Here is a 14,335-nt window from a genome sequence, read left to right as displayed (position 1 = left end):
GATAGCATCTCCTATGAGACTATAGTAGCCATAAGGACCCTGTCTTGGCTCGAAGTCTGATTTGCAACCATAGACCCATCATCGCCAACACTGTACGCGTTACTCGGTCTCAGTTATGCCCTCTCTTCGCTGCTGAGTTTTGCACGTCTGAGAATGAACGGCACCCTGCTTCCATCAACCACCCAGGTCTCGTTTGCGGTTTGCGTGGGAAGGCATCTGTCTGGAAGTAACATCTGCATTCTGTTACAATTGCTATGGTGCGTGAGACGGCCGAGGGTAGATCAAATTTTACTGTGCGGACCCAAAACAGCATTGACCCAAATCAGGCCATATCCTCCTGCTTATCGAACTTCCGCCGCTTGGGGACCTCCGGCTGAATCTTCTTACGTACCCACATCGACCCCTGAGCACGGTCCTCCAGAACTCCACTGCCGCCATAGGGTAATGCGAGCCATCGTTACCTTGCGCTAGTTCCATTTTGGAAGTATTTAGCCATTCCATACATACCGCGCTGTCATTCTCCTCGTGTTGATGACCGATCTCACCTTTGAATGCCGCAAAAATAGAAGCCGCTTTTCCTATATATCTGCCAGTCACTCCAAGCTCTGCCTAGAAACACTTCTGATCTCCAAGCTGTGGCGACGTTTTGTAACTCTGAGAGTTAACTTTGAAGCATCAAATTGTTCGTAAATCGCAAGTCTGGCTAGCTCATTGTACGCGTCTCTTCGAATTATGGGTGAGCCGAAGTCGCGAACCCAAGAAGCCCACTTCCCGGCCCCCAGATCGTATTGAGCGCCGGTCAAGTACTTCAGACTATGCCTGCCTTGCTAAAGCATCGCAAGAGCGGCGTCGTAGAAGACTTGGTGCCCCGCCTTCGAGTGATCTGGCGTAAGTCATAGATCGAAATGCTCGCCATAAGCCGTAGCAACCCATACACTTCGTCTCGGGAGTTTTGACAATGACGCGACCCATACGCTAGATGCTACGTATTCATATCGAAATGATCGTGTTTCACCAGAGCTCCGCGGGTACTAGCCAGTATGAAGGATACAAGCAGAAATCGCTTAGTAGGTCACTGCTGGATCCTGGCAACAACACAATGGCATGCAGACAGCAGTTCCGGACGTGATAGTAATAAGTCTTACCACACTTTGTGACAGCATCTAAGGAGATGCTCTAGGTATCTCACGTGAGTGTGCTAGCCTTGGTAGGATCGCTTCTTGGGCAGTCCAGATCCGAGTCCACCAGCTACTCCCTGCAACCTTGAGGAAGCGTGACCAGAATCGGTTGAATGCAACAGTTTCTTTAGAGGTCATTTGACCTGCGAGCAATGTCTCAATATCTCGACCATGAGCGCCACTTGCTTGGACTTTTCGTCGATGGCGTTCTGATTGATGCAAACTACATGTGCGAAATAAAATTAGGAGGCGTTACAGTCGCATCGTGAGATCAAATTCCCTGCATCCACCCATAAAGTCAGGTCGCGATCGTCTTCGCGCAGATGGCGCAGCGCGCGCTCAAGGTTTATCGTCGCATCAAACTCTGCAACAGCCACCTCTATAGACTAAGTATACTTTGCGTCGCCCCAGGTGTATGATAGCGCTTCGTACGATGGTTGTTCTTTCAGGATCACAATGCAAAGGGAGCGTTGAATTGGGTCGCAGACCTTACCAGTGCAAAGCGTGAGCGTGCGAATCTGCTTCTCGTCATGTTAAATTGGCACATATACTATATTTGGTGTTATATTCATTTTGCAGGTCCAATTTCGCTGGTCTCCGAGGCATCCGCACAAAGAAGATAACAAGAACCAGCGGTCGATTGTGTCAACGCAGCAATCTCTAGCCCCGGCGAGCGGTCAAACCAAGTGCAGCTGAAACGTTTTAGCGATGCCATTGAATCACAAAAAGTCATTTTGAAGCCGTAAGCAGGCCAGGGAGGGGAGCGGAGTACGATGATTCGTTGATGACCCTTCACCGGAAGCTTAGTGCGACTGCTCGTCGAACCTGAAATTGCTGTGAACGTGGTACAAATGGAATACTTTACTAACTTTCTGATATAAATACAGTAAAAAAATTGCAATATTCCCTACACCAGCCAATGATTTTTCGGTGGAGTTTTCACTGCAATCTTTAGCCCCAGCGAGCAGTCCATCGTCACTCTCAGCCTTGCCATGTCAAAGGCAACAACATACTCTTCCACAAATGTACTTCACGCTTGGAGGTTCAGGTTGAGAGTTCTCCGTACCTGGGGGTATAGAATTCGCCGTCGTCCAATTATATTTCACGTCTCGTTTCTCTTGTTCCTTCCTACATATCCTGTCTCATCCTACGACAAATCCACTCCTTACTTATGGTCGTGTAGCGGCTTTGCACATCGCACTGCTGGGTCCGTGGGTGTGCGTCTCAGCATCAGATACTGGCATAGCGTTCTCAGCGTTGTGTACGCATGTGCATGCCTCAGGTGAGGGGAAATAACGAGGAGAATGCAGGGATATGTGTGACTGCGCTTAGTCTCTGAACTCGTTGAGGATGACACTGCAATTCTTAGCGCCGGCGGGTCATTCCCTCCCGATTTGGCCTTGCCATGTCGCAAGCAACAACGACACGCTGCCGGGAATGTGCCGCATGTGTCATCGGGCAAAGAAATATCTTTTTAAGAGAAAACGCCCCGAAACGTGGTCGCGGGCTTTACTCTGCGCGTTCAACTTTCATCATGAGCTTCAAGGTAGGAACGACATAATATCGGTTGTGTAGAAAGGGCTGGAAGAGGATATGAAGCCTACTGGTGCAGATTCCTTTGATGTGCCATGGAGTTTATGCCAGGGTTCACTGAAATAGCGCGACGAGCAGTTGGACGCAGAACGTGGCACATTGTGCGAGAATAGTGGCAGATCTGAATTTGTTTCCATCATTCAGTCTTACGCTGAGGTTCCATGTTTAACTTTCGACTCTAGCTTCTGTCATGTCGCTGTAGAAACCAAGATCGCCGCTGCAGCACTTCTTACGCTGTTTCCGTGCCTCTGAGCTGGAGATACTGAGCGACAGTCTCCTTAACCCACACCTCCGCTGGCGCGAATTGAAACCCTAGCTTCTCTTCCGTACCACTTCCATCAAACGGCATGCTGAATCCCTTCTGATCCATCTTTGGCTTCAATACACCCTCCTCAACCTCCTTCCCAAACATCTCTGCAACCATCTTTCCAACCTCCTCCCAGCTCGTGCTATGCGGGCCATTCCCCGCCAGCACCAAAACATCATCCGCCTTCACATTCGCATTCGCCAGCGCCTCCACATGCGCCCTCGCCACATCCTCCACCCAGATCTGATTATACAGCGGCGGCGCAAGAGGGGGCATCCCTAGCTCCTGTCCCGTCGCAATGTCGACCGTCGCCTGGCTCGTGCTTGTCCTCAACTCCTCCACACTACCAGCCAACTCGTGTGCACCCTGCACATATCCCGGGCAGGTAATAACCATGTCGAAACCTCGATCTTCCTCCTCCATGAACTTCTGCGCCGCAGAAACAGCCAGGATCTTACTGGTCTTGTAAGCCACGCCTGGGACTGTCATAGCATCTGCCTCCTCGTCCGTAGGACATGGCCTGATATCTGTAGGCTTGCAATCCGGCACGCCAACCGTGCAAGCTAGAATATTCCCAGAAGCCGTGATGACAACGCGCCTCACGCCCTGCTCTCCAGCCGCCGCGCGCAGCACCTCCAGCGTGCCTTTGACGGCAGGATCGTACATGACCTCCCGAAAAGTCTTGCCCTCGCCGAGCAGCACTTGGACGTCGGGTTTCATGGGGATGGGCGAGGCGACGTGGATCACGTACGTGGCGCCTTTGATTGCGGACGAGAAGGCGGATGGGGCGGCCATGTTGGGGACGAGGGCAAATGAGAGGGAGGAGAGGTATGGCTGGATGGAGGACGCATTGCGGATTTTGGCTTCTTGGTCCGGCTTGCGGATTGCGACGCGGACAGCATAGTTTGCACGGAGGGCAACGACGAGCGTGCGGAAGCCGATGTGGCCGGTTGCGCCGGTGAGAAGGATGAGGGGTTTGGTGGACATGGTCGTGATGAAGAAGCGTGGTGCTGAGGAGTTGGAATAAGATGGTGTTGCGCTAGTCGTGTGCGATGAACGACTTTTGACCGCAGTTTGGTCGGTGCTAGTATGCCTATGAAATTTAGTCACTCGAGAGTTGAAAGGATGGCGTTGATGGTGGTGCGAGCGCTTGCGTCCTGGTGTTGTGGTGCTGATCTTGTAGCCCCCGATTCTCCGCCCTTCGTATCGCGGAGCCCTCGCACCGCCCTCCAACTAATTTGAAATGTGGTATCACAACTGTTGCATTACTGCGACTGTCAGCTCCGGTCCTGTGCACAGCCTTTAAGTTGTCGTTCTCCTAATGATATCTCACGACGCGCGTGGCTGTAATAGCGCGGCCCGCACAGTGCGCGACCGTCTTTCTCAGATTGCCAATTGCTTAAGCATAAGCGTGTGAGGGTGCACAGTCGATATCGTTGAACTTTAGCAAGGCCTGACACGCCCTGCAGTGATTCCACCATGAATCACTCTGAGTGACCTTGACATGTGGTGGGATGCTCTCGCCGAATGCTAGAGATATGACGTCATCGTGTCCGAATTCAACGTAGCAAAGTTGAGCGAGAGCTCTCAAAGCTTATTCCGAAAACACGAGCGACGCTTATGGCCACTTGACAAGGCAAACCATGCCTTCAGAAGATGATGGATCACGTTTCACAATGGAGCTGGAGCTTCTCGAGGCCATGTATCCGGATCAGATCAAATACGATCCAAAAAGCCGTGACCTCAAGTTCACAGGCGATGGCGGGGCACTGCTTCAATTGCGGGTGCCAGACGAATACCCTGAATCTGCATCTCTAGACGTCCTTGGGGCTAGAGATGCGCGAAAGAATGACTTGCGGGAGCATGTGCGTGCTACGATCAAAGACCTGGGGCTCATTGATGGAGAAGAGGCTCTGGATGCGGTTATCGCCTCCTTTCAGAGCGTGGTTGATGCTACAAGCGCCGCTTCCCACGCCAAAGACAACATGGATGAGACATCCGATACTTCAAAAATATCTGCACCGGACAAGACGGTCATCATTTGGCTCCACCACCTTCTTGCTCTCGGCAAACGCAAGCTCGCACTTTCTCCCACCTCGATATCTGGCATCACCAAGCCTGGATATCCGGGCATTATGCTTTTTTCTGGGCCCACAGCAGCAGTCACTGATCATGTCAACACTTTGAAGGCGGAGCACTGGCAGGCTTTCCAGGTGCGGTACGAGGAGGCTGAGCTCTGGACGTTCGAGCACGGCAAGGGCATCCGGGAAGTGGAGACAATGGCAGACGTGGTCAAAGGGCTGCAGGAAGAGAATAGGAGAGACGAGTTTCTCAAGGCGGTTGGGATAAAATAAGGTGCGGCAGCCTTTGGTTTTGAGATGCTTCAGACACAGCTGAGCTGAGCCGTCGGACCGGCGCCCTACATGAAGTTGGTTGAGCTCGCACAATCTCGGCAATCGTAAACGGATAATCGCCGCGCCAGAGCGGGATGTGTGAGGAATCTCGAATAGGCACAGCAGTGAGGTGTTTCGAACAGAGTACGGAGCAGCGGCAGCTGCAGGCGGCAAAGGCAACTGCTCTGAGCAGGCTGACAGCAACGGGATTGTCGGCGCCTGAAGCCATCTACTGTGTATATACCTCAACGAGCGCGAGTGCGAAGAGCGGGGCGTGCTGACGGCAGCTCAGGGTAAGGGTTATGCGAGTGCTGGGCGTGAGACTTACGCTGGTTACCCATCTACCTGAGACCTGGTCGAGATTTGACTCACAACAGCATGCGAGGGTCGATGGTCAAGATGGACTGGTCGCTGTACATGTTTCACGAGGGGCGCGAAGATGGAAACGTGCGGGAAAGCTTTGCTGTCAGATGCAACAAGCAACTGTTTCTCAACAGCAGAATTGTGGGTTACTGTCGCTCACCGAAGCGGCCCAGACAGCGTCCCAGTTTCGTCGCAGCTGTCAAGCCACAGGGCGTGCCACAATTCGAATTCGATCGCACGTTTCATTTGCCATTTTACACTGTAACTGTGCAATATTTAGCTCTGGCAGGCGGTCAGGAGGCAAGGGTGGCCAAAGTGCTGCTGCGCGCTTGCATTGGTCCGATCGCTGTTCGATGGTGCAGCAGCAGGTCTGGGATTCCTACTACATTCCCATACACCTAGTCGACGTCTGCGACTGCAACGCATCTCCGGTGGTGGCTCTTGCCTTGGCTGATGCGCTTTGCGGCTGTGGGTGCGAATAGCGTGCTGGCTTCCCGATGGACGAGCAGCCCATTCGTTGCGACATCGAGCGCCTGGCTTCTGCATGCATCACACTCACAAGGGCACACGTTGACCGAACATCAGGCGGTCTGCGTTCGCTCGCACCACGAGCGGCGCCTGCAGCAGTTGCGCAGTAGTATACTCAGTGCCCCGGCTTGGCCGTGGGTGGCTGCGTGCCTGGTTGCTGCTTTCAGCCCGACCTCAGCGGTTTGCACGGCATCGCAGAAAGGCAGGCGGTGGAAGCGATTGCGACCAGCCAAGCGCGGCAAGGAACAGCAACTGTGCAAACTCGCGGCGGCACAGCACAGGCACACGAGCATGGCTCGCTCAGGCACGCATGGTGGTGGAGGACGTGCTGGGTCGCGTCGTGGTGGTGAAACAGCCAATCAAGGCCTCTTGTGGTTAGCACCCGCGTCGAAGCTCGCGGACCGCGAGCAGTTCGTGTGTGGACCAGCAGCAGCGGAGCACCAGCCAGCCAACCACCCGGGCACACTCGGACGCCTGCGCTGAGAGCAATTGTTCCGCGCTGCTGATACCGCCGCCGCTGCTCCTTCTTCCCATTCCCACTCACCAGCACACCTCGCGGCATGCGACGGGTCGACCAGCCGTGCTCCCGATTCCGTGCCTGAACCGCTACGCTGCGCTTGCTTCACCCGCACCATCTCCGCATCCTTCCACGGCAGACCGCTCCCCTCGCAGCACGCCCACTTCCAAGCACCGCAGTGCCCCCGACGTGAGCTGTGACCTCCTCAATCCGCTCGTACCTCCACCACACATCACGAAAGACTTCGGACGGCTGGTGAGCAGCCTCAGCTTCCACAATGAAGGCTGCTCCGCTCCTCGTGTCCTGGCACAATGACAACACGCCAATTTACTCGGCACACTTCGAGCCCCACGCCAAGGGACGCCTGGCTACGGCGGGCGGCGACAACAACGTGAGGGTGGGTTAACAGCGCTGTCTGACGGGCAGGAGCGATGCTGACAGTTGCAGCTCTGGAAGGTCGACGCCAACGGCGACGAGCGGAAAGTCAGCTACCTGGCCACCCTCGCAAAGCACTCACAAGCTGTGAATGTTGTGCGATGGTCTCCAAAAGGTATTTGTCATTGTACACGAACTTCCAATCCCAGCTCACAGCTCTCAGGTGAGATCTTAGCCTCCGCCAGCGACGATGGAGTCGTCATCCTCTGGGTGCCGTCTGAGAACCCGCCCATGAAGCAATTGGGAGACGACGGGCCGGAAGACAAGGAGGCATGGAGGGTCAAGCACATGTGCAGGTCCATGGGCTCCGAGATTTACGACCTTGCCTGGTCCCCCGACGGTGCCTTCTTCATCACCGGCAGCATGGACAATGTTGCCCGCATATACAACGCCCACACAGGTACAGCCCTCGCCCAGAGCAACAAGTTGCTATTCTCTAAACACATCCAGGCGCCGTCATACGACAAATTGCTGAACACAGTCACTACGTGCAGGGTGTGGCATGGGACCCGCTCAACGAATTTGTTGCTACGCAGTCGTCGGACCGATCGGTGCACATCTACAGCCTCAAGAACAAGAATGGCGAATTTACGCTGGACCCGCACAGCAAGGTCACTAAAATGGACCTGCCTGCACGCAGAATATCTTCAAACAGCCCTGCTCCGCCAGATTTTGGAGGACGAGCGTCCTTTGTCGCACACGGATCGGCTCTTGCCGTTTCACCCGCCCCATCTGCCCCCGGCACTCCCCAGTCGCTGGCTCTCCCGATGAACCCACCGCCTACATCGCACAGCCGTCGATCATCGTTTGGCTCGTCACCGTCGATGCGGCGCTCAGCTTCACCTGCGCCTTCCATGCCTCTGCCTGCGGTCATGCCCAATTCGCCCAGCATCGGCAGTCTCGCTACCGGCAACCATCCTGCTCTTGGAGGAGTGAGGAACGCTCCCATATACGCCAATGAGACTCTTACATCATTCTTCCGACGTTTGACATTTGCGCCGGACGGTAGCTTGTTGTTCACCCCCGCAGGCCAGTACAAGACTGTACTGCCATCGCTTACGGATGCAACCAAAACCACCGAGGATATCAGCAACACTGTGTACATCTACACGAGAGGAGGGCTGAACAAACCACCTGTGGCATATCTACCAGGACACAAGAAACCGTCCGTAGCGGTGCGGTGCTCACCTATTTACTACACCCTTCGCCAAACACACCCTCCCACCAAGCAAATAACGATCGACACCTCATCTGCCGACGATGAAATTCCTGCATTGCCCGAGCCCGCTATGCCATCAAAGGCGCCCACCTCCAACGCATCTATGGATCCGCCGCCGCTGACAAGTGCACCGTCCCCTTCGCCAAGCGTGGCTGCTGCATCCCCGAGGCCGGCAGAAGGCGATGTTGGAGCGTCAGGCGTCCCGCCCCCGGGACCAATTTCGGCTTTCACCCTACCCTACCGCATGGTGTATGCAGTTGCGACACAGGATGCGGTACACGTCTACGATACGCAACAGCAGAAACCACTGTGCATAGTTAGCAACTTGCACTTTGCTACCTTTACTGATCTCACGTGGTAAGTGATGTCCATTCAGAAAGCCAAATCTGTACTAACAACCACAGGTCGAACGATGGATCTACTCTTCTGATGAGCTCTTCTGATGGGTTCTGCTCGTCCTTGACATTTGCCACTGGTGAGCTAGGAGAGAGATACACTGGACCAACGGCCAAGGAATCGCGACATTCGCACACGCCCTCGATTGACACTGCAGCATCGCGAACTTCGAATAACACTACGCCTACCCAGACACCCACAACTTCCAATATGCCAGCGTCGAGTGTGGCAACGGCGGCTCCAATGACCAGGCAGCCTTCAGCAGGCTTTCCGGCTTCTCCAAGCTCCTTCGTCCCAGCCAGACCGGGCAGTCCGACTCGGAGCAACTCCGTCTCAAGCATAGCGACAGCTTCATCGTTCGCTCCTGGCGCAGGCGATATGGGCGTAATGAACGCGCCCACGCCTTCAATGTCCGCAGTGCCTAGTTTGGCAGCAGCAAACTCTGGACCCGTGGGTGTGCCCATGTTCACACCGCCTTTGACCCCAGCGCATGGCCACGGCACTCACAGTGCGAGCAGCTCCGTCAGCGGCATTCCTGGAGTGGCTGGAGGTCACCGACGAGAGAGCGAGTCGGAACGTGAAGACAACGTTTCACCACGCAAGAAGCGCGATCTGCAAGCTGTGCCAGAAGTGGAGGAAATCAGAGAAACGAAGAAGCGGAGGATTGCTCCCACGCCAGTTACATTGCCTTCCGTGGAGACGAACGACAGCGCGGTGGTGAGCACCACGGAGAACACTCCCACAACTCAGACATCGGCGCAGCAATGAGCGCCCAAAAGTCAGCAGTACGATATTGGAGGTTGGGCATTGTGTGTTTTGTTTTCGTTCCCTTTTACACGGCGTCAATGGCAATACCCGACGGCGTTCAGGGTATATGGTATCCTTGTACTTCGGACAGCTTGTCATGTATGTGTATACTCTATATTGTAGCTTTTGTACGGTACGCGACGACGCGCCGGGCTTGTGCTGGTCATACGTACACTGAGACGGCGTTTATGAGGTATGGACACGACATTAAGGATGCGGGATATTGAGGGGCTTCAATGGTTGGGCTTGAAGGAATTCTATGCAGTGTCTGTCTTTGAGTATGATTAGATTCTGCGCCTGCCCAGATGCGTGCTGGATTATGCAATACTATTATTGAAAGGGGTCTCTAGCATATGGAAGGCGCCCCAGGAGCACAGGTAGGTGCGCGGGAGTTGTATATAGGCGCACTGTTGTACAGACCAATCTATCACTCTCACTGCTCACTTTGCCGATATATTCAATTTTATCCATGTGCAACATTTCCTTCGTCCAAGTTTTGGAGGTTGGCGTGGTGACGTCCCGGCTGTACCTCCCCTACCATCGGGGGCTAGCCTGGTCATCCTTCGCGTGACGGCATGCAACCATGCAACCATGCAACCTCATCTCACAACTCTGGGCCCGCGCCAAGCCCCGCCTGCCGCTCGTCCCAGATCTCGAAGAAATGCTCCAGTTGCCAGCGAATGATGGAATATGCGAAAGATTTAGGCGAAAGCTAACAGGTGCGCACCTGCCGGAACAGTCTTGGAGACCACGGGAGGGGAAAGATGTGAACCAAACGGCGCGTGGGCCATGGCTCGGATCTGGGCGGTCGTGGGCGATCCAACGGGGGCGAGCCAATCAGAGGTGGGGCACGTGGGTATGATGCACAGCGCTGCGTGGTGCGATGCGCGCGGTGAGCTTGAAGTGAAGGTGCCGCGTCCTGGCGGCGTGCATGCGGTATAAGGCTGGTGGTACCCGTTTGCGGGCGCGGGGTGCCTATCGCGCGTTTGCGGAATTTTCAAGGTTGCGGATAGGATAGAGACGATCGAGACACAGCAGCATACATGACCAGTTCGACAGCTTAGGTAACAACAACACCCACCACCGCCATCATGGCTTCTCCTCCCACCGAAACCGAGAAGAAACTCGACATCCTCCACAACGACCCCTCACGCGACCCCGAAAATGCCGACGATGCGGCTTCCCTCAGCATCGGCAAGGGCGACATCCTCAGCCAGGAGCACCTGGACCCGGTACTCAACGCGAAGATGCACCTCATCAACGATGCGATTGATGAGATTGGGTTCACGACGTACCAGTGGAAGTTGTTTGTGCTGAACGGGTTTGGCTACGCGGTGGATAGCTTGATCTTGCTGATCCAGAGTATCATCGCGGGACAGGCGGCGCTGGAGTTCCATCCAGGGTGGGGAAATGGACTGACGGTTGCGGCGTATGTGGGAATGTTGGCGGGAGCGAGTTTTTGGGGTGAGTCTTTGGGAAAAGACGTGGACGACAGAAAGACATGTTGCGGAAAAGAAACTGACGGGGCACAGGTATCAGTGCAGACATCATCGGCAGGAAGTTTGCGTTTAATGTGAGCTTGATGATCTGCTCTATCTTCGCGATCGTGGCTGGGAGTAGTCCGAATTGGATTGTGCTGGGGCTGTTTGTGTGTTTGAGTAGTTTTGGTGGAGGAGGGAATTTGGTGCTGGATACCGCGGTTTTCTTGGAGTATCTGCCGAGTCGCAAGCAGTGGATGCTTACGCTCATGGCCTGCTGGTGGGGTGAGTTTGTGCACTTCCGCTTAACATCTTTTACGAAAGGATGGAATCAAGCACAATCCTTAGCGGTCTCAACTGCTAACAAGAGGTGTCAGGCGTCGGTCAGTTGATCGCGGGCTTCTTCGCCTGGGCTTTCATCCCCAACTTCTCCTGCGAAGATCCCTCCGTCAATCCGGATGCCGAACCCTGTACCTATGCCAACAACAAAGGCTGGCGCTACGTATGGTTTGCCTCGGGCGCACTTGTCTTCATCATGAGCATCCTCCGCATTACCGTCATGCGTCTCCGCGAGACCCCCAAATTCCTCATCGGCGAGGGCCGTGACGCAGAAGCCGTCGAAACACTCCTCTTCATCGCAAACAAGTACAACCGCCCGTGCTCCCTCACCCTCGATAAGATGACTGCGTGTGGCGAGACGACCCTGCGCAAAGGCAGCAAATGGGGTGCCGGCGAAATCGGGATCCATCTGAAGGGTCTCTTCTCCACGCGCCGCATCGGCACCTCGACGTCTCTCATCTGGCTTTCTTGGATCCTCATCGGGCTCGCCTACCCGCTGTACAACGTCTTCCTCCCGCAGTACCTCAACTCCCGCGGCGCGCAGTTCGGCCAGAAGAGCGCGTACATCACGTGGCGCAACTACACGCTTGTGAACTTTAGCGGTATCTGGGGTCCCGTGCTAGCGGGATGGATGTGCAGTCGGCCGTGGCTGGGGCGGAAGTACACGATGGTGGTGGGCGCGCTGGTGACGTGTGTGTTCTTCTTCGCGTACACGCAGGTACATTACCTTTTCCCTTTCCCTCCCCCTTCCTTCTTATTCAACGCATGCTGATTGTGCAAAACAGGTACGCTCCGAGACCCAGAATACCGCCTTCACCTGCGTCGTCAACTTCTGCCTCAACATCTACTACGGCACTTTGTACGCCTACACGCCCGAGGTGCTGCCCTCGGCGCACAGAGGCACCGGCAATGGGCTTGCTGTTAGCGGGAATCGGGTCATGGGCATTCTGAGCGCGGTCATTGCCACATATGCGGATACGGGGACCGCGGTGCCCATTTACATCTGCGCGGCGTTGTATGTGGTCATGGCGGGGATTGCGGTGCTGTTTCCGTTTGAGCCGTATGGGAGGCGGAGTTCGTGAGTTCAACGTAGTGGGGCAAAGGGCAGAGGTGGAGATGAGCTACCCGTAGAGAAGCGATGGATATGTGTAGCAAAGGGCATCGTAGCGAATTTCCAGATCCGGGTCAAGGATCAAAATGGTACATCGCGCCAAAAAGCGGCTCTGCCCAACTGCTCGTCGGGGCCGGAATTGCAGTGTCGCCTTTGGCTGATTAGGCGTAAGCCGTTCACAGGTGCCGTTCACAGGTGCACGCTGTCAAGTGGAACACTTCCCTCCACTGCCTCGTCGCGGCTAAAGACTGCAGTGCTGTGCGAAACTAGTGCTGTCCGAAAATGAGGCTGACACTAAACTTGCGCGAGGCTGAGATTGTGGTGGTCAAATACCCAACGTGCGCGCTGCACACCTTGCCGTCCCTAAATTTGCTCCGTAAACCGCAGATACTCAACAGCCCTGACTTCTCCGAGATCTTCGGCAGTAGTGGCATGTCAGATAGCAAGGCTCAGGCTGAGAGGTAGGCTGAGTCAAGCCCACGTTGGGGCTAAAATTGCAGTGAAAGGAGCCGCATTTCACTCAGTGAGACAAAAGGACTGGTTGGATTGGTTGGGTGCTACACTGCGCTCTCTAGCTCAGGCGATGGGCCCATGGTCAGACTGGACGGACTCGGGTAAGACGAACAAGATCAGGCGAACGTGGGTTCACAAGCTTCACTTGTAGACTTCTGTTGGTCGTGTATCCTCCACGACGGCGTGCGTCTCTGCGCCCCGTTCTTATCGACCGACACATATAGCTGTCTCCCATGAAGCAGGTCGCCCATGCCGCGAACAGCGTCTACGTAGTGAGCATGTATTAGAGTTGATTCTTCAGTCTCGTGTATGCGTCGAGGAAACGTTCTGCAGAATGCAAACAATCGTCCTCAGTCGCATTCCGATCCACTTTCGCCGATAGCCGGATTTGCGGGACCGCGGGCGGAAAATTCACGCTTCGTAATGCAGAGACACTATCTATGGAGGAATCCAAGGCTGCAACACCAGATGAGGGCCTATCTTGGTTCGCCTCTTTTCGTTACAGCCGAAATTGCAGTGAAGCATTAGACCGGCGGAGAGGACGCTGCTGCCTGACTGGCGACCAATCGGTACGACTACCGCCATGTTACACGGCAGTATAGGCAAACCGTTGCTGACGGCTAAGATTCCGGTCAGTGAGCAGGCTTCATGGCCTCCTTTTCACTGCAATCTTTAGCCCCCCGGAGGGTATGGTTCTCCTCGATTTCCAGCTCAGAGCCGTGCCCCGGAGGTTGCTTGCGCGACACTTTCTACTGTGGTTGAACACTATTGTGGGTAATTACTATAGTATGTGTGGAATCCTATACATTCTTCTCGTCTTCCTGAAACTCCTCGATGCCCTAAGAGACAATAACCACCTGGCGCGGTTGAACGGATCACACTGCAAAGAAGTGTTCGTCTACAAGGTAGCCCGCGTAGACAAGGACTGATTTAGTGACCTTACTAGTAGAGAAAGGAGTCAAAGAGCGAAAATTTTCCCCCCCTTGATGGACTGGTAATCACATTCATGAATTCGAGAGCTGCTGCTTCACTGCAAGGCTGGCCTGAGAGAGGCTCCTGGAACCAGGGCTGCGATTCATCTGCACGTACGAAAGACCTGCAGATTAAGATATGCGTGAATTGTATAGGCCAGCCTCGATCCTAATTTTATTGCGAAAC

The 14,335-nt window shown here is 54.7% G+C and overlaps 5 protein-coding genes across 5 annotated transcripts; 4 read left to right on the top strand and 1 right to left on the bottom strand.

Moving 5' to 3' along the window:
- Positions 1-2,048: 2,048 nt before the first annotated feature.
- CC84DRAFT_1163004 (uncharacterized protein) lies at positions 2,049-2,606 on the top strand. The gene has a single exon (XM_018178150.1). It carries the CDS (start codon positions 2,171-2,173, stop codon positions 2,462-2,464), a length of 294 nt encoding a protein of 97 aa, XP_018037031.1. The 5' UTR covers positions 2,049-2,170; the 3' UTR covers positions 2,465-2,606.
- Positions 2,607-2,900: 294 nt separating this feature from the next.
- CC84DRAFT_1163003 (NAD(P)-binding protein) lies at positions 2,901-4,247 on the bottom strand. Its single transcript, XM_018178149.1, has one exon. The coding sequence runs from the start codon at positions 4,063-4,065 to the stop codon at positions 3,001-3,003; it is 1,065 nt and encodes a 354-aa protein (XP_018037030.1). The 5' UTR covers positions 4,066-4,247; the 3' UTR covers positions 2,901-3,000.
- A 227-nt stretch (positions 4,248-4,474) lies between these two features.
- On the top strand, positions 4,475-5,615 carry CC84DRAFT_610618 (uncharacterized protein). Its single transcript, XM_018186883.1, has one exon. It carries the CDS (start codon positions 4,722-4,724, stop codon positions 5,430-5,432), a length of 711 nt encoding a protein of 236 aa, XP_018037029.1. The 5' UTR covers positions 4,475-4,721; the 3' UTR covers positions 5,433-5,615.
- Positions 5,616-6,794: 1,179 nt separating this feature from the next.
- Positions 6,795-10,168, top strand: CC84DRAFT_1116395 (WD40 repeat-like protein). Its single transcript, XM_018175460.1, has 5 exons — positions 6,795-7,276; positions 7,327-7,429; positions 7,478-7,714; positions 7,765-8,890; positions 8,938-10,168. The coding sequence occupies exons 1-5, from the start codon at positions 7,157-7,159 to the stop codon at positions 9,695-9,697; spliced, it is 2,346 nt and encodes a 781-aa protein (XP_018037028.1). The 5' UTR covers positions 6,795-7,156; the 3' UTR covers positions 9,698-10,168.
- A 170-nt stretch (positions 10,169-10,338) lies between these two features.
- Positions 10,339-12,755, top strand: CC84DRAFT_1142610 (membrane transporter). The gene is made up of 4 exons (XM_018176375.1): positions 10,339-11,200; positions 11,269-11,499; positions 11,592-12,271; positions 12,339-12,755. The coding sequence occupies exons 1-4, from the start codon at positions 10,828-10,830 to the stop codon at positions 12,633-12,635; spliced, it is 1,581 nt and encodes a 526-aa protein (XP_018037027.1). The 5' UTR covers positions 10,339-10,827; the 3' UTR covers positions 12,636-12,755.
- Positions 12,756-14,335: the final 1,580 nt, after the last annotated feature.

This window comes from Paraphaeosphaeria sporulosa, assembly GCF_001642045.1.
Source record: "Paraphaeosphaeria sporulosa strain AP3s5-JAC2a unplaced genomic scaffold CC84scaffold_4, whole genome shotgun sequence".
NCBI lineage: Eukaryota > Fungi > Ascomycota > Dothideomycetes > Pleosporales > Didymosphaeriaceae > Paraphaeosphaeria > Paraphaeosphaeria sporulosa.
This window is presented reverse-complemented; position numbering and strand designations above follow the sequence as displayed.